We start from the raw sequence: 20,566 nt of genomic DNA, 5'->3' as shown, positions 1-20,566 counted from the left end.
AAGTCAATATTTATTTGAGGTGATGATGTCGACAATGTATTGGTATTTACTGTCCTTGTACATGTTATATTGGTTAATACACAAAAGCCACTTTTGCTGTTTTTGTTTATTACTGATTGCCTCGTATTCTTACAATAGCAGACATTTATATTTGTAATACATATATTAGTAATGTAGAATATCTATTAACCTGTATCCGGCAAAGGATCTTTGTATTATTTATTATGATTTTTATTTTTATAGGCACTGTTCCCGGTCCAATATTCTTTGGTGCTGTTATTGATAGTACGTGCCTCGTATGGCAGGAAAATGAGTGTGGTGATAAAAAATCGTGTTATATTTATAACAATGCTTCTTTAAGTGTCAACTTTTTCATAATTCTAGTCTGCCTTAAGGTTTTTACAGCATTAATGTTCATATTAGCGTATAAAGTGTATAAACCGCCAATAGAGGTCATGTGTACAGAAATAAAAAAAGGCCCGGATAGTAATGGATTTGATAATATAAGTACACCCGAACCTCAATCGGATAGCACAACTGTTGTTTGATTAATTGTTAAGTTGATATTATTGTGAATAAATAATTGTTTATATTCGTATTATGCATTGAATTTTCGTTTTTGGTCTTCGAACTTAATTGCCTTCATTGAAAGGTTAGGCCATATGTGTTTTTATTGTAAATGTTCATATATTGGTATGGTTTTCACGAATTAGGATTTTCAAACAGTAAAGCTACAAATGTTTACTCCTCAGTCACTTTTCATTTGGGTTATATGAACACTTCTTATTGTTTACCAAACTGAAGTATAGAGGATCACGGCATTATTGTTGCATTTCATCAATTAATTTATTAAATTGTACCAATCTACATTGCGTACATGCGTAATGTAGGAAATAGATTTAAAAAAAAGTAATAAATATAAAAACTGAAGATAAGGAAAGCATGAAATTGCACAAAAAAAATAAATAAAAAAAACATTTGCAATATGCACTTCAATCGATCCATGAGTGACATTACATGATCCGGTAGGGTAAGCATGAAATGTAATGAATATCCTGTTGTCTACATGGAGGCTTTTCAAAGGAATACTACACATTTGGACCTTTAGCATTTCAAAAATAGCATTTCAAAGCATAAGCACAAAACCAATTTCCATTTTTACAAGGAAAAGACATATGACTTCAACTATCGAATTTTTTTCTGATTCGGACGGTATAATATCAGTAGAAGATTAGACATCAACTCAGCGGTCAAGTCATTATAAAATCTGTTCAAACGTTTAACCGCCGCAGGCAAGGGGATTGGCAGGTTACGACGGCCTCCTCTTGAAGGCTAAGCAAAAGCGTTTAACCTGTTAAAACAAGCTTAAATGTAGTTTCAAGCATTATTAATATCTGAACAGTTTTGTCCACGCTACCACACGACCACAGATGCGGTTATGGCGTGGAATAATTGTCTACACTTAGGCTATTTTGTAATGTAACATTACATTTGTATATTAGTTGACACATTTCCAGTTACTATTGTTGCATCTTAGGTGTCAGCCTCTGTAAGAATCGGGCAGTGGGTGAAATATGGCATGATAAACCCCACAATATGAAAATCTAATTTGACTATTTCCACCATCAAAATCAAGGAAAAAAAAACATGATGTTCCATATCACTTTGGTAAAATGAGTAATAATTTCATTGAAATGCACTGAAAAATAACTTTAAAAAAGACAGACAACTCTGTCAAATACCTCATTTTTCTAACAGTCTATTGAATATAATCTGAGCAAATCAAGTGAGACATATTTAGAGAGCAAATAATAGTCTTTTCAAATAGAGAAATTATCATTGAGTGAAATTATATTTTCAGATTGGTTGGTTTTTGGCATGCACGTTTCCGATCTTTTTCATTTCGCCTGATTCTGGACTTACTTTTAATATCTTTTAATTCTGAAAATGAGGGTACAAATATTCATGTGTCACAAGATTATATATGGATTTACATTAACACTTCATCGTAGAAATACCGTGTTTAGCGTTAAACTACCGTACAGTTGTTGATTATTTGCTATAAAAAGAAGACCAACGTATAAATGAAAGTAACATGAGTAAAGAAACTGACATTTGAGATTATTGTCCAGAAATATTATTAATATAAAGATCAAGGACGGCTTCTAATAAATACAGTGAACTACGTTATTGTATTGATTTGTTATTGAATTGAATGACTCCGGACAGTTTATATAAACACGCGTGACGTCAGCCGGTCTCCAGAGTTTATAGTAAGTGTTCGTTTGATCTTATTCAAAAACAAAAGAACGAAAAACACGTGATCTAGGGGGTATTTATAATACCACTTATTGTTAAGTACTAGAAAGTTTTTTTCCCTGTTGTCGGCACTTTTGGAGAGAAGAACATTAAATTTCATTTTGATTCCCAACTTAAATAAAATTTAATTTGTAACATCAAAATAACTTTGAACTATGCGTTAAACAATAGTATTTATATATAAAACCGGGAGGTCGGCCTTTGCTGATGTATTGGTCATTTCTCCAAATGACAGAACAGTTCGAGATGTAATTTATTTTTTGTGAAATGGCAACATCTGTAGAAAGCGATAGAGGCATCAATAAGGATCAACAGAAGCAAACACAACAGCAAAATGAAGGAACAACCACTTCTAAACAAAAGTGGAAAAAATCCAAACCAACAAAATGTAAACAATGTTAAAATGGCGTCGTAGGCCGGGACTGCCGGTAAACACTATAACGAAACAAAGAACAATACTGAATTATCTGGTGTAAAACCGATATTTCGCAGAGAATATGATGTGTTTGGCGATACAAAATCACACAAAAATGATTGGCTCATCCATTTAGAATTTGACAAACAATTGGCAACAAAATCAAACCGCATATCATTCACGGTATTCAGAGAATCATAAAATTATATATACGTATATATTTAGACAACAAAGATGATCGGGACAAGTTATTAACTGAGGTAGTCACTATACGCGGCACGATTGTAATGATAGTGCGACATAGGCATTTTAGAAAGCTGGATGACCTCCTTATATTCGGCAAAGTATACTGTATCCCATTATCCGCTGACGATTGTCTTTGAGATATATCGAAATAGTTGAATATACTAAAAAGTACATGAGGGTAGACATCAAACTTACAAACTGTTGGACGGGAATGAGAATGGTTATTTTGTCGGCCATTTGCTGTGCCACTCTCAAAGACTCTTAGAATTGGAATATATACAGCTAAAATTTACCATCAGGGACAACTGAAGGACACTAGTGTATTTCTATGTAATAACAGTTAAGAAAATGGTCACAATATCAAGAAATGCCAAAATGATTGCATATGCAAATTGTGCTCACAATCTGAACACATAATGATGAACTGCTCAGGGTTCAAGAACATTAACAGAAACAAAGATTGAAGGTCAAAATCGGGAAGCGAAGTAGAAAGATCTGATGAGTCCAAGTCTGAAGAAGAGACAACTGTAGAGACTCAGGATCAGAATATGACAAAAGAGAAAATAAACCGGTAGGCAGCAAACTGAAGCTCAGATATCAATGTCACCACCCAAGAATCAAGAAAGATCAACAGATTAAAACATTGATGATAAATAGTACAATGTAAATGATCAAACTCAATAACAAGTAAATGGAGATGGACGGGGAAAAGACACAAAGAAAAGGAGGAAAAGTGGACAACAAAGGAAAAGGAATGGTGACCGTAAAAGGGGAAACAGAGCTCCAGTGGGCAATAGGATTTATCTAAATTCCGGATAAAAAAAACAACGTGAGAAGGTCAAACAGCAAAGGGAGAACGTCGCCCACACGAACAGAGTGAGGTGAAAGCAAAATGTCCAAGAGGTAAAATATAAATGTTTCATAAAGGAAAATGATTGTTTGTATATCAAAGAACTTAATGTTTGATTAAATATCGTACATTGAAAGAATGTATGTAAATTTAGAAAAATGTGAAAATTATATGAAATTTAAAAGTGGAAAATAATGTTGTTAAAAGAAAAAAAATATTGGTTTCAGAAATTTTGTGAAAATGATCATTTATACTATATTAAACTTAATGTTCAATTTATATGAAAATTGTAGAATATGTAATTAATTTACAAAAGTTTGAACATTGTATAAACTTCAAAAGTGAGAAGAAATTTGGTGCAAGAAATTGTGTGAAAATTTCAGGTCATGAAGTCGAATGCGATAACAAAATATATAAAACGAACCAAAAGACATTCTATTTGTTGATAATCAATTTTCTCTCAATATTTTCCATTGGTTTTCTTTAAACTAATCATAACAACATCTGTTACGGATTTAGGACGAGGTATTTTTTGTCTTTCCAACTAGGCATGTTCTTAATACGGTCAATTATAAAGGGAATAATCACGTGCTTTGTTGGTACCTGTTCAATTCATATTATAAAGACCAATTTTAGAAAACGTGGAATAATGCTTGCTTAAGGATCCGCTAAATGAAGAAACAAATAAATTTTCAAACTTAAATTTTTGCATTATATTCTCACAAATTATGTCATATTATAATCAAAATCTTCCTTATAAAGAGTACAATAGTTTTGTCCTGATTACAAGCATATGGAAGTTATTGTAAATCTATCCTATGTCCTAAAAGGGTCTCTGGTGAAGAAAAAATCCTCAGTTTTCCTATGTCAACATTTCCCTGTAAAAATAACACAGGAGTATTAATGAAGGCCATACCTAGTGGGAGCTAGCATTTATTCACAATAAAAAGTAAAAATCTAATCATATTAGGTTTTTTAGACAATATGTTTGGTGCTAAATAACAAGCCATATTTGACTTGATTGATTGGAACTACTTTTTCTATAAATAGTAACTTCCTGTTTCAGTTTCACATTCACAACCTATTATTTACTATGGAAAACCAGCAGTGTAACCAGCAACATGAGCAAAAACAATATCAGTTAAAATCAAACATAAAATGCATACATATATCCTTTATCATGTATAGAAATGCAAAAAAAAAAAAAAAAAAAAAAAAATCTAATCAATTGCTTTTTCAAACTAGAGGCCCATAATGTTATTCAAGAATATAAAAAAAAAATCGCATATCATATTTTTATTTTTTCACCAGGTAGGATGGTCTCATCACTCATCTCCAGGTTGTGCAAAGTTTGGTGCAGTGGGATCTTTATTTCTGAATTGCGTCTGAAAAAGAATGAACAAAATAAGAAGTGGAGTAAAACTATGTTTTTATCACTACATAAAATTCCTCTTATCAAATAATTTTCACTAAATGGGAAAACAGTAAATGATTTGTTAAATGTCCCAAAGCCTTTGGTTTACTCTACATTTTGACAAAAGTATCCTTCAAATCATATAAAAAAACCAAACTGAATTAATATTTTTGTCCCTTTAATCCTCTATTACTCAAAAACTAGGAGATACCTGTCCCAGAAATCTGATTGAAAACCTATTTTTCTAGTTATTGACCCGAAAACATTTTTTTAGGTGACTGTGGCCTTGAAAGAAAAATCAATAGAGTTTTTGTTGATGTGATGTTGATTGAATCAAATGAAAACTGTTGAGTAAAATTCAATCAATTTTTTATGTCAGCATGTCCGCTCCCTGTAATTTCAGTATCGCAATACCAAACTTCAACTTTGTTTCAACTTGGCTAAAAAATATCACACCTGTTTATATGTAAAAGTCTTAGAACTGTAGGGATCCAGATTGGAAATCCTCAACTAAATTGTCTACTGTATATGCTGGAGCGTACCCTTAATACAAAACATTATATGTAGAATTCAATTTCCCGTCAATTCCTGAGGTAACAGACAAAACAGTGCCTTCGAACCAGTCTTTCGTATTTGTTTCTTCATCAACTACCCACTCATGACAGATTCTTCTACCCAAAAACTCAGTTGCTGCTCAGATCTTCTAAAAGATACAGAATATGAATTTATATAATTTAAATCTTCAAACATGTACCATTCATCATACCAAACATGAAGATAATCTAGGCACCCTCTGCATATGCATGTATGAAAACGTTTGTCTGACCTTGACCATTGACAACCATACTGACCTACAAATCAAACTAAACAGCTGTGATATGAGAGGCTGATACTCCCGTCCTCACATTTAAAAGTTAAAATGGTTTATACTTTTCATTAGCTCATCCGTTTATGTATAACAAAAGCCAAATAACATGTAATTTACATACCTTGTGCGATCAGGAAATGGGATTTCTGGGCATATTTTAGTTTCTGTGGGATAAGATTTTAAACATTTTTGCCTTCTTTTTGATGTTTTTGGTTTTTCTGAATACACACTGTCAAAAAAAAAAAAAAAATAAGATATTGGTAAATTTTATTTTATCATTTCACACAAAAGACAAAGATGCATGCAGAATATGCATACTTGACACATGTAATGAGAATAAACTTAATAAGATGTGGTTTTAATATTCCTTGCATTTTTTAAGAAAAAGTTTATTTAGTTTTGCCTTCAGTTAATATCAAATGCTGAAAATGCATTTGGTAGAAAAACAAAAATACAATTTGTGCATTGATTGCCTTTTCAGTACAATGAAAATCCCATAAAATGGCAAGTACTGCTGATAGGTGTGTTTGGGACCAATGTCAATGCTAATACAGTGTCATCCCTTTCTTCCATTAAAAGTAATGATTGGTCTCAAGTTTGATATAAATATCCTAATGATTATTGATGTAAAATTTGCTTAAATCAGTTAATAAGTTTCAGAGAAAAAGATTTTAGAAAAAGTTCATGATGACGATAACTGTATGCCAAGTGATTGCAATAACCAACAGTGACCTTCAGTTCAGACAAGTGTAGAAATAAGTTTCTATCTATTGGAAAATGCATTTGATCAAAATAGTTATACTGGAACTGAAACAGCTGGACATTATTTGTTTATTTAGGATTAACTTGTGTTCTAGCTGCTATGGTCAATGGCTTTGACTTCTTACAAGTAGATGTTGAACTGTTCCGCTTTTCTTTGAGGTTTTCTTGAGGCAAACTGTAAAAATAAACAAATTTGTGTCATACTGTTCAATATTATAAAAATAGGGCATTATTGATACCCTGCTAAGTTTTTGTTGAAAAAAGGAAATGGCAAAAAGTGAATATAAAGTCGAAATTGAAAATATTTTTTTTTGTTTATTAAACTGTAAATGTAACTTAGCCTATATTTCATAAACAACTATACAAAGTTTCATAAGATTTCATTTATTCTTTCTCCAAGTTATCATCCGGAAACTCCTAAGAAATAAACCGACTTGCAACTGGAATTTTTTTCGGAGGACATCACATAATATCTTTACATGTATATACAAATAACGAAATTGATTCATTTTCAAAATATGTGTCTCCAAATGTTCTAATAAATGTACATGGTGTAGCTGTACATACAATGTATATATTTGTATAGTTTGATACATAACATGTAGTACACTGTATCATTGGTTATTGTATAGGATTCCTATAGAAATTACTGCTACTTTATTTCCTTATACACATGACATGTATTTGATTGCTTGTATTTACTTACCTCCGATTAATGTGAACTTCTGCCTGTGGTCCATCTTCAATTTGTGCATCTATGGTCAATGTTTTTGATTTCTTAGAGGTAGACTAAGTTGATGTAGAATTTGAACGACGCCGCTTTGCTCTGTGTTTCTTTTGGTTCACTGGAGTATACTGAAAAAGAATTATTCATATAAAATACATTGTTAACAAGTTTGTTTCCTCTTACTCTACAAACCCATAAAAAATGTTCAAGCAGCCATTATTTTTTTTTACAGAACCAGATAATCAAATTCATACAATATACACAAAACATGGTTACCTACCCAATTTCAAAGACATAGGGTCAGATAAGGAGGGGAAACAAATACTACACTAACTTTGGCCTGATACATGTTTAAAACTAGTTGAATCCAACAACATTTTGCCAGAGCTTGCCGAAACTACGCAGACTTTTTGTATCGCGCTAGAACTCTAACAAATAGGCTTCTGGAACAGGGTTATGTTGCTACAAGATTGAAGTCATCACTATAGGAGTTTTATGGTTGTCATCATGAACTCATGGATCGTTATGGTGTATCCATCTGCACCATGAAAACTGATTTATTCAACGGGTTATAGTTTTCCTTTCCTCGTTTGTCTATTTCGGACTTGAATTTTAATGAGAAACTCGGCGGGTGTTTCTAGAAAAGTAGAGGACGCCTACCCTACCGGTGCATCCGGGTCGAGCTCCAAGTTTTTAGTGGAGTCTGAGTTGCTCATTTGCTTTTGTTACTTTGTATGTATGTTCTTTGTTGTGTATGTCTGTTTTCCATGTCTGGTCTTTGTCCCTGGATTTCATTCTTTTGATTACCGGTATAACCTTGGTTCCCTTGATTACTCTTTTGCACCTGTCCAAAGTAGGGAACCAGAACAGGAGTGTCTTGTTGGTTGTTTCCAAATTAACGGCATGTGATTGCAGATTCTCAATGACAAAATATGTTCAATCAAAATTACTTTCAATTTAGCCGTTACGGCTACATGTATATGCAAATAGGTCAGTATACCTTCTTCAACATTAAAAGCTTTACAAATTGTAATCTGTATATGGCTGTAATCTGTAATTGTAGTTTCAGAAAACATTTGGCGCAAAATGACCTAGATCTCTGTAAATGCTCTCATACTGTTCTTCATACACATCTTTTCTTCTTCATGTTTACATGTACGTGACTGACCTTTCACTTGAAATTTTGAATATATTGATCCTGTACTTACAAACAGGTAAATATATAAAAAAAAGTCTCTCCCAAACAACATTTTCTCTTATTCCAGGGCTTTGTCCATCTCTTGGTGAAGCTACTTCTGGTAGAAATAACTTTGAAATAAAATGCATCGAGCTTGTGTAACATTGTCTTGTCCCATAAGTTGGAATGTCTTTTAATTCTCTCAATTAATAATTAATAAACATTGGTGTGGATTAAGAGTACGGACTATGAAATTAATCCTTTTTTGTCGCATATGTTCAATAGCCCACGACACTGATAGAAGTATGGATGATTAGTTTTCAATTGTAATTTTCCATCAACAATTTCAAAACAGAATGTTTTTGTTTTTCGCTGCTTGCCATAGAGTAATTGGTGTTGAATGTAGACATTTTTTTTTATTTCAATTAGACCTATTTCCGTTTTTCCCTCAACAGTTTTATAAACGATCCCATCTGGACTTCCAGCTAAGAATTTGTGTGTTGGGTCAATGACTAATCTACAGCGTCTGACCTGGACATTTTCATCTTCCTTTGCCTTCTTCAGTTTGTATTCCTCAATTGCAGTGTCCTCTTGAAGGATGCCATTTCTAGTACGACGATTGCTGCAATTGTGGTGCTGTTATTAATCACTCGATCATACATTTCAGCTATCCTTTGAAAAGAAGACATGTAATAATATGTTGCTCAACGTTACTATATTCAATATCTGTACCGTTTCCTGATTCTTCTTGTGATGTTAAAGAAGAACCATCAGTCCGAAATTCACTTTGTTCATTTATTGTCTCATCATCCAAATCATCAGTTAATTGTATATCACTTGAAATTTTTGTACATGTAGTGAATGTTTGATCGTTCGCTCTACAAAAATCAGAACAATTACTATGTCTGCCAAATACGTGATGAACTTAATTTTGTATGTCTTTACTTAATTTTTTAGCAGCTGTCTTTCTGTCATATTTATTTTCGGAAAGTTCCTATGATCTACAGTCCCTGTATGGGATAAACTTTCCACTTGCCCCATACCCCATTCCCCATTTCCCCTTGCTCCATTTCCATAGCCCCATTCCAAATTGCCCCATCCCTCATAGCCCCATTACCTAATTCCCTATAACCCCATTCCCCATTGCTCCATCCCCTATTGCATCGATTTATTTCCCGTCGTCAAATGCCTTTCCCCATTCCGAAAAGAAAAAGTGAAGTAAATGTTTTATAAAACACACATATAATGGATTAGGATGCAAAAGTTTTGTACAATCAAAATTGATTTTAGAATCTCGCTTGCAAGTTTGAGAATTACCGAAATCACGCGATATTTGCATTGTTTACATGTATTATCGACACTCCGAGCTGCATGAGAAATAATCATGCACAATATTCTTAAAAAATATAGATATATGTGTAAATTGTGAATGAATTTGATTTCTAAAATTATTTTTAAAAATGTTAAAATTGTCCAGATAAGGTTTGCGTTGATTGTTGTTATACATATATTTCAAACCAAATTCTTGAACATGAGATATATTTTCAAATTAAATGAGTTCCAACACTTAAAATTACCTTAATGGTCTTAACTAATCGTTTAAAATGTTAAAATTGTTAAAATAAGTATTATATATGGGCTGTGGTACATTATTTCAATCCCATTTCTCAAAAATAGCATATTTCTGCAAATTGTAAGGGTGTGAACAATTTTAATTTCAAAAATGGTCCAAAATTATTGTTAAAATGGCAATATTAGTATCTGGTTGCTGGTTGCGATACTCATATTAAAGTCAAAAATCTTCAAAATGACATATTTTTGCAAAGTGTATGTGTGATGACACATTTAATATACCTATTAGTCTAAAATTAATGCAAGAAATGTTAAAATTGTCTATATCATTATTATGTTGATGGCTGTAATACATATTGTTCAGACCAAATTCTTGTAAATGAGACATTTTTTGGCTAATTGAATGAATGCGAACACTTAAAATATCCTCTCTGGTCTTATATTATTGTTTAAAATGTTAAAATGATAAGAAAAGTATCATGTGTGATGCTTTGACACATCAATTTCAGTCAAATTTCGCAAAAATTTCATAATTCTGCAGATTGTAAGCGTGTGAACAATTTCAATTTCAATAGTGGTCCAAAATTATTGTTAAAAATATTTAAAATGGCAATATTAGTATCGGTTGGTGGTTGTGACACTCATATTTCAGTCAAAAATCTTCAAAATGTCATGTTTTTGCAAAGTGTATGTGTGATGACACATTTAATATACCTATTAGTCTAAAATAAATGTAAGAAACGTTAAAATTGTCTATATCATTATTATGTTGATGGCTGTGATACATATTTTGCAGACCAAACTCTTTAAACTGAGATATTTTTTTTGCAAATTGAATGAGTGCTAACACTTGAAATTACCTTTATGGTCTTATATTATGGTTTAAAATTTAAAACTTGTCAAAATAGACATCATATGTTTGGCTGTGACGTATTGATTTCAGTTCAATTACTTGAAAATGACTTATTTCTATATATTGTTAAGTTGCAAACAGTTTTAATTTCAATAATGGTCTAAAATTCCTGTATAAAATATTAAAAACGGCAATATTCGCATCCTTTTCGGTTGCGACGAACGACATATTTCTGCCAATTGAAAGCTAAGGGAATAAAAATTTTATTGTTTTTTCTTAAATGGTCTTGTTATTATCGCTTATTGTCTGTAACCCGGATGGCACATCTAAGGGCGCATACTAAGCGGACACGGATAGTTTTAGTAAGATTGTGCTTACCTTTATAAAGGAGATTGTCCGTGACAAGTTTCTCCAGGTTTGAGCGGTCACACTTGCACAAATCCCCATATCATACAACTCGCATGTATCTTAAGCCATGTATTGTCTCAGATGTTTTGAAGCCTTCTAATATAATATCTCCTTCCATGGACTGGCTGTCTTGATCACAGTTTTTATAGCATTTATGAGGAGTAGTTTTGCCGGTACTGCATGCATAGCAGTATTTATTATGTACCCCAATGTGTAGAAGTTTCTTTGTTCTTTTACCAATAAATATGACAACACCACCTGCAGCATTATAGGAATGTTTGTGGGTTCTTTTAGACCATCCACCATCGGTTAGCACTGTTATAGCAGGGATTTCCTGATAAAAGTCATTCCTTTCCATTGCAAGCCTTCTCTCTTCTTGCCCAACAGAGAGCATTTCCCTTTGCAAAATATCTAGCCACAATTCACCAATATCAGCCTCGATGACAGCAAAAAACGGCTGATACAAACCTGGCGAGTTCATTGTAGCCCAAAACTCGATTAGGTGAGCTGGACCTTTAGCAGTAACCATGCTTCCCCACACGACGCGAACATTTACGTCAAATGGGCGTGAACCAGGCACTTTTGGGCTGGACTGATGTTCGAAGGACTTCATACAGTCTAGGCACTTAGCCAAAATCACAATAGCCAACCCTAAAGACCTTACTTCTGTCTCAAGCTTAATTGGAGGTTTTCTTTCACTTGCAACCTTAAATGCAGCTGGGCACACAGAAGCACGCATTGTTATTTCCGATACATGCGTCTGCTAAGTTCCAAGGTTGATGAATCGGTATTCTTTCGGACTAAATTTTTTTATTTCCTTAATGGTAAGTCTCAGACTGTCTTTGGATGAAAGAATGGCATACAATGGGGATTTTGAAACAGGGGTCTTCAATTTGTTGATGTAGAATCGGTGCATTTTCCAGATTGTAATATTTTAACTTTTAGGTGGTCTGATTTTTTTAATGTTTGATTTGGTAAACTGGTCTTCCTACATGCTTCTCAGGTTTAATTTTCTTGTGGATACCCAATCCCTTTCCAAAAATACGACATTCTTTCTGTGTTCTACCCATGATGATTTGTAAATACTGGGTTACTAAAAATAGTAAAACAAATAATAATCAAAAGACTGCTTTTATACGTAAAAATGAGAAAAATAGTATACGTTCTATTTTCATGATATTTAAAATTGGATATATTAAAATTTCCAATTTTAGTCGAAAAATACAATTTCAATTCACATATGTCCACGTACTTATCTTATATTTTTATCGATAAAAATTTGGTATTCGGGTATACATATTTTCTTTTTTCGACAATGTACATGTAAATGCTACATTATAGATAATCAATCTGTTACGGGTAAAAGCAAAACAATTTTTGAATTATTTATGTAAATGGAAATATATGAATTTGGTAAAAAAAAAGTTGTATATACAAGTTATTTATATTTTTGTAATAACACTTTATAGGTTTCAAGACCACCCATAATGGTATCGTTAAAAATACATGCATATGATAGGTATGGTAATGTAATACTGGAACATGCAAATCAAAATGTATCTAAATAAAGGTTTCGGATATAGAGATACATGCAACTTGCTATACGAATATCTTATTAGCCCTACGCCCGGGTTTTTCAAATATAATTCAAAGTAAACCTTATTTACATATTACACAGCGACAAAAGTTGACACGTGTAAAGAAAACCTTTCTTTTTTTAGATCAATTTAAAGAGATAAATTACCGAAGGTCCATAATCCGCAACAATGAAACAGATTTTTCCTCACAAAATAGATCCTTGACAAATGTCTTCACTAATAAATCCCATCAAACTTTTATTTTCGACATTTATTATATTTTATTCACTTAAGTTCACTTTAGACACAGAAACGAACATAATTTTGAAAAGTAATAACACTCCACAAAATACTTAATTCCAGATTGAATATGAAAAAAACTGTGTTACAATCTTCTGTTCCCTGCATTCATAATTAGTAGTTCAATTTGAATAGTGAATTTCCCACTGGCAAGTACGGTCAAATTGATGAAAATGTAAAAAGGGGCGATTGTAAGTAATTGCATGTATAGTTTTGAATTAAATTATATATTGATGGAGTAATCAAGGAAACCTAGATTTTAGCGGAAATCAAAAGAAAGTAATCCAGGGACAAAGACCAAACATGGAAGACAGACACACACAACAAAGAACAAAAATAACCATAATAATACATACAAAGTAACAAAAGTAAAAGAGCAACCAGGATTCCATTGAAAACTTGGAGCATGGAACAAGTGCACCGGTAGGGTAAGCGTCCCCTGCTTTTCTAGAAACACCTACCGAGTTGCCCATACAAAGGCAAGTCCGGGGTAGACGAAAGAGCAAAGTAAAACTATGACACGTTAAAAAATCAGTTTTAATGAACATATGAATCGTTTAGGTATGAATTCCATTTCCAAGATTTGCGTGTGAACAAATCGAGTTAACATGACTTAATTCCATTTTATCAATAAATTAAATAAGTACGAATCAAGATATATGGATTCAGAAAACAATTCCTGTCTGCCTTGTACATGCATATGTTTGGATCTGTGTTTTTTTTTAAACTCTCTAAACTGAACTTCAAACAGAAGTTTGTTTTGTTTTGTCTCAATTCACCTGAATTTATGTTACTAATAAAGCAGTGTGGACATTAAAGTAAAGGACAAAAATGTTAATATTGGTTTAATATATTAAATATTTTTATTCACTTTCTGGGGGCGGTTTGTTTACACATGTTTATGTACCATCAATTCAAATCCTACATTTGTCTTGACGACCCTGGCTGGAATAGAGGGAGGACTTGCTATTTCAGGCATCACAACAGTTATGCCAAAATTGATACCAAATGTTGGAATAAAAGCATCTTGGGCATCTATGCTTGATGGTATGTACGACAGAAAGGAGTTCTCCCTTGTCAATGATGGATTAACAAAGTTGGTTCATACAGCTGTTCTTGAAGTTGTGTCAAAAAAACAAATGTTTACATGTAGATCTGGTTTCACTTGTAAATGAGGCAAAGTTTGCCTCAGACAATTGTCCAGCACATTTGTGGCAAATGATATTTTTAAAATGAGTCCCAGTAGATGAAGTTTATGGTGAAATGTAGCTAAAGGGAAATACCCTGAAATACCGTATCATATATGCATTGTACTGCAAATCATCAATGAAAAATACCTTCTATTTGTAAAGGTTATAAAGTAACTAAATATTGTTATTTCCCTTACACCAGAAGCTTTAATTGAGAAGATGGCATATACTAGTAGGAAAAGAGTTTTCAACCATTTTATCCATTTCATTCCTCTCTTGTTTGAATGCAAATTTAACGGTTTTCTATAGCAATCTAAAACGCCGGGTCTAGAATTGAATGGCTTCCCCTCCCTTGGATGCGCCTATCAATCAGGCTTATGACAATCTTTAAAACATGTTTAAAAAGCTTCATATGTTAGTTTGTGTGGCGGCCATGGTATATATGTATTGGAATTACTACGGTGTCCACAAGTTGCAGTAGCAGGGGTTAATATTGAGTACAATACATCACAGTAATTGGAGTCTTAGTTAGATTTAGACATTCGCTAAAACATAATTACCACTCCTCACAGTTTGTACGTTCGCCGTTTATACATTTATACATGTACCTTCTTAACTTTCCTTTTGCCTCAGTTCACCTGAATTAATGCTACTAATAAAGCAGTGTGGACATACATTAACGTAAAGGATATCTTGAAAAAAAACCCGTAAAATTTCAACCGAAATTTTGCAAATTGTAGAGCCATATGCATTTGTAAGACTGAGTTTAATTAAAATATAATAAAAATGTCATATTCGATAAAGCTTGCGCTGCTGACAAAAACTCTCAGTATATTACATATCTACATTATAATTCTCGGTCGGGAAATCACACTTGTCACATGGCAAAAAATGGACATTCAACAGTTGTCAATGTAAACACAAAAGCAATTGATCTAGATTATATATAGACGCTTCACTGATACAAGAAGATAACGCCTCTCTTATTTTAATAAAATTCATACTTGTTACATTCAAATTATCAATTTTTTTGAATATTTGTTTCCGTGAGCTGTCTTCACAAAACTTTGCTCATTCTTGTAACAGCCACTGTATGTATACTTCTGAGTTTTATAAGCCAATTTGTACAGATGATAATACAGTAAAATATTTTTCATGAAATTTTGCTGGTTGTAAGAAATTCATGCTGTATGTACATGTGTGTATAAAGGCTATAGAGTAATCGCAAATGTTGTGCTATAGTAATCAAGGGAACCAAGGTAAAGAATGTAACCCAGGGACAACAAACATACACAAGAAAGAACACAAAGTAACTAAAATCATACATACAAAGTATCAAAAGCAAATGAGCAACGCAGACTCCACTGAAAACTGGGAGTATGGACCAGGTGCACCGGTAGGGTAAGCGTCCTCTGCTCTTCACCCGTTGAGTTGCTTATAAAAAGTCGTCCGAGGTAGATAAACGAGGAACTATGACCTGTTGAATAAATCTGTTTTCTTGGTGTAGATGGATACACCATAACGATCTACGAGTTCATGATGACGACCATAAAACATCTGTAGTGATGACTTCAATCTTGTAGCAAAATAACCCTGTTGCATAAACCTATTTATTAGAGTTCTAGCGCGATATAAAAGTCTGCATAGTTTCGGCCAGCTCTGGTATAACATATGATTTGTGATATGAACACTCCATACGCAGGTGCTGAAGGGATGTTGCCACAAATGAAAAGAAAGTTGACAATTCTGAATTAAAAGTCATCACGTTTGTCGTAAATTTTGGTCAATAGTTTTCCTTTACCATCTAAGTATAGGTCAAGATATGAGGCTGACTGCATAGTGTCTGTAGTATTCTTTATCTCAAGTTCTTTGGGGTAGATGCGATGTATCATATTCCCGAAATTAGGATTGTTTAAATATAATACGTCATCTATATAGCGGAAACTGAGATGAAAAGATCTAGCCAAACGATTTTCTTTTTTTTGGATCAGATCAACTATATAGTCAGCCTCATAAGAGTGAAGGAGTAGGTCAGCAAGCAAATGAACACAATTTGTTCCCATTGGCGTGCCGACCGTTTGTTGAAAAACACGTCCACCACAATGGACAAATATGTTGTCGATTAAAACTTCCAGTATTTTGTAAACATCTTCCTCTGTATATTTAGAAGATGATTTGGAATTATTCCTTACAAAGTATACGGAATCTCTACCAAGAACTATATATTTGTACCTAGGTGTACCATCTTTTTTGGAAGAAACAACGATGTATATTTTTTAATTCGGGATTTTAACTGGGTATGGTGAAAAGAAGTATACATTATTGAAAAATCACAGGTTTTAACGCTATTATATTCAGATAATAGTCTTGAACTGATTGTCTCCAAAAGATCTTTCGAATTTTTCAGGATCCACATTGAATTGATACCACTACGCGAGTAACAAGTGTTGTGGTAGGACTGCAGACCCTCTTTGACAGTTGTGAGTATAGAAGTTAAAAGTTTTGAAGAGGTTTGGTGGTACATTTTGCAGATGCAGCAGAATTGTTGTTTGTATGGATTCTTTTGGAGTTCAGTATTCTAGTACATAGACAGTAAATCACAATCATCGTCCTTGGTAGAGAGAAAAAAAGAGGATAGCACAAATTTGTGGTTTTCCACAATTTTTTCTTTGGAGACTGTGGTAGCAGTATAGGTTTTATCACTGTTTTTCTTTTCTACGTCCACCTCTGATAACAAAGATTGGATGTAAAGCGTTTTGCAGACCAAAAAATAATCTTGTTTTCGGCTTTGTATGCTGGTGTAATATAATTGAAAGAATGGTGAGAAAATGCTCTTATACATGTACATGTGTCCAAACAACATTTCGCTCAAAATAAATACATGGATATGAAACATGGAAAACACGTCGTCCATATTGAGTATTATTGTACGAACCTGATATTAAAATTTGTTTTTGCTTGAATAATGGTCAGTAACTGTTCAGAGGTGAAATGCGTTAGAAACGTTTGATGAATTAGTTTTTATAAACTGTCTATACATCAAATTCTCGAGTGGACTGGAAGGAAATTGTATTGGCTCTTGACTGTCAGTGTGAGTATGTGAATTGAAATTCTTGACTGTTTTACAGTTCCTTTCTGATAACACTATTTAAAGAATGATGAGACAAGGTAAAATTTACATTACCTTTTAATGCTCGTATGAAATACTTAAAAGAACCCTCTTATCTTTTATAGACTTACACCAACTGTACCTGCCTCCATCACTATGCCCAAATAGAGATAACTGCCTCTATTAGACGTTGCAATTGTGACGGTTACCTATTCTACGTATTTCTACCAACGTTATTGTTTGCCATATTTTTCCGTTTTATACAGTCACCTTCTGCCTTAGCTACTCTTAGGTAAGATGTGAAAAATAACAAGTATTTAGATGCTTAGAAGAATCAAGCAATGGAGTTGCATGTTTAATTACATTTTTAATGGTCAGGTGGGGAAATTTGACATAAATATACATTTTCTTTTGCCCGAACCACACGAAACAATAGAATAGCAACTCCAGTCCAAAAACAACTTGAATGTTTGTGACAAGTATTTTTGTATCTTGCAAAAAATCTCATAATTTTCTAGAAGCACCGGTCGATTGACGTCCGGATATAAGAAAGAAAAATCCTCTTTGAAAATGAACAAAACGTCTCTTATAGCGCAGCAGGATACGCCATAACAACCCGCGAGTTCATGATAAAACTTTAAATAGTGATGATTTTAATATTGTAGCACAAAACAAGTAGCAATATAAATTATATGTATGTTGTACATACATTGCAGGTGCATTAATGACATTCATAGGACATTTGGTCTGGATATTAAGTGGTTTATACTTGATTATTAGGTTGGTATTTAACTTTGTTACTATCATCTATTCTCATTGTCTGTATCAAAATTCTAATCAAATGTGACAAATATTGATTTCAAATGTTGTAGCGCAGACCCTAGTCAGACCCCGAATTTCCTCTGACTCTGCAAACCTTCTCTTTTTATTTGGATATTAATATGTCAGAACGATGTGCAAAACAATAAAAGTTGAAGATTTGGCGGTATCGCGGAGTATTGCTTTTCAGATGCTTCTTACGGCCTTCAGGTTTAAATCGTGGATCTCACACCTACCTAGTTCGGTTCCGGAACTATTTTCCTGCATACTGTTGCAATATTTGTATCCGAAAAAAAAATCTTTTTTTTTATTGAAGTTTTGATCATTTTACATGAGAGAACCTGTTTTGTTGACACTTTGAATCGTAAGTACATATATAGAGACCAAAGTGGGCGGAGTTTGTCAATGTTGGAACGGAAGGGAGCAGACACGTTTTTGGGAACCTAAATATAATAGAATATTTTATAATTCCGCTGGAAAATTCCATGTCTGCTACCGTCCCGTACCAAAAGTATTAAAAGGATTTAAATGTCTTATTATTTAAGAATGAAATCTCTGTTAAAATGTATCCGACAAAGGGTTTTATATTACTTATTATGATTTTTATTTTTATAGGCACTGGTCCTGGTGCAATATTTTTGGTGCTATTATTTACAGTACGTGGCTCGCATGGCAGGAGAATGGTTGTGGCGGTAAAGAATCGTGTTACATTTATAAAAAGGCTTCTTTAAGCGCCAACTTAGTCTGCCTTAAGGTTTTTACAGCTTTAATGATCTCATTGGCGTAGAAAGTGTATAAGCCGCCAATAAAGGTCACGTGTACAGAACTAATAAAAAGCCCGGACAATAATCGGTTTGATAATATAAGTACACCCAAACCTCAATCGGATAGCACACCTGTTGTTTGATTAATTGTTATGTTGATATTTTTGTGAATAAATAATGGTTTATATTTCTATTATGCATTGAATCTTCTTGGAACTTTATTGCCTTCATTTAAAGGTTAGGCTATTTTTATTTTTACTATAAGTGCCCATTCATTTGTTGGTCGTCAGTGTTCATGGATATTGTTGTTTTAAATTGTAAAAATTACAAAAAAAATGGTAGGATCATAAATTTTCTGTTTTTGCACATGGTAACTGTTTAGGTTTAGTCACACTTAATGATATATAGAAGATCGCGGCATCACTCTTGCATTTCATCAATTCAATTATTAAATGTCGAGAAAATTATACCGAAGCATCGAAATGAATCTTGGACGATCTACTCTGTACATGCATTATGTAGGTAACAGAAAAAAAAATCAATTACATATAAAAACTGAAGATAAGGAAAAACAAAAGACATCGCAACACGTACTTAAACAATCCATGTATGATCGACATCATGTACTTTTTAAAGAATTTAATAAATAAATAAATAATAATTAAATAATTTTTAATAAATACCCTGTCTTGAACTATGTTTTGATTAGCACGATTAGTGTTTCTACAGAGAGAATCCATAAGGAAATAGTACACATTTGAACTTCTTCACGTTCTAAATTTGAGTAAGAAAACAAACAGGATTAAAAAAATAGAATTTTAAATATGTTTAATGTATAATTGATTGATTGTAATGATAAGTTGATTAACTTATTCGCACATACGACGAAGCTTTTCGAACATCACACATTATCCATAACAAATGAAGATTTTGTAGATTTTAAGACAATGCTGAGTAAAGTCATTTAATTAGTCGCCAAAAGAATATCAAAATGTATATCATATTTTTGGATGCGTGGGGTCGTCATTCCGAACAAAAGAACAAACTCGAGGGTTTGGAGACGTAACCTAGTCTTTTAAGTCTGAGTTCAGTACAATTGTTCTTTAATGAAGACACTTGCACGTTTTAGCGAAGAAAATAACGATAAAAAATAGCCATTTTGTTATTGTTTAAAGAAAAGTTTTTTTCTGACAAGT

The 20,566-nt window shown here is 32.9% G+C and overlaps 1 protein-coding gene and 2 pseudogenes across 6 annotated transcripts in view; 1 reads left to right on the top strand and 2 right to left on the bottom strand.

Annotated features, from left to right (window-relative positions):
* The window catches only part of LOC148598259 (solute carrier organic anion transporter family member 4C1-like), a 58,742-nt gene extending 58,144 nt beyond the window's left edge, over positions 1 to 598 (top strand). For all 6 annotated transcript variants that reach the window (XM_088559904.1, XM_088559906.1, XM_088559905.1 and 3 more), the window contains exon 12: positions 244 to 598. In XM_088559904.1, the coding sequence (XP_088416030.1) occupies positions 244 to 548 (305 nt within the window). In that variant the 3' untranslated portion in view covers positions 549 to 598. The remainder of the gene's footprint in view (positions 1 to 243) is intronic.
* A 4,557-nt stretch (positions 599 to 5,155) lies between these two features.
* Positions 5,156 to 9,405, bottom strand: LOC148598258 (uncharacterized; annotated as a pseudogene).
* Positions 9,406 to 9,413: 8 nt separating this feature from the next.
* Positions 9,414 to 12,681, bottom strand: LOC148598257 (uncharacterized; annotated as a pseudogene).
* Positions 12,682 to 20,566: the final 7,885 nt, after the last annotated feature.

Source organism: Perna viridis, chromosome 14 (genome assembly GCF_037379345.1).
Source record: "Perna viridis isolate PV_CMFRI_1.1 ecotype Kerala chromosome 14, ASM3737934v1, whole genome shotgun sequence".
Classification (NCBI taxonomy): Eukaryota; Metazoa; Mollusca; class Bivalvia; order Mytilida; family Mytilidae; genus Perna; species Perna viridis.
Note: the sequence above shows the minus strand (reverse complement) of the source record. Positions and strands in the feature narration are given on the sequence as shown.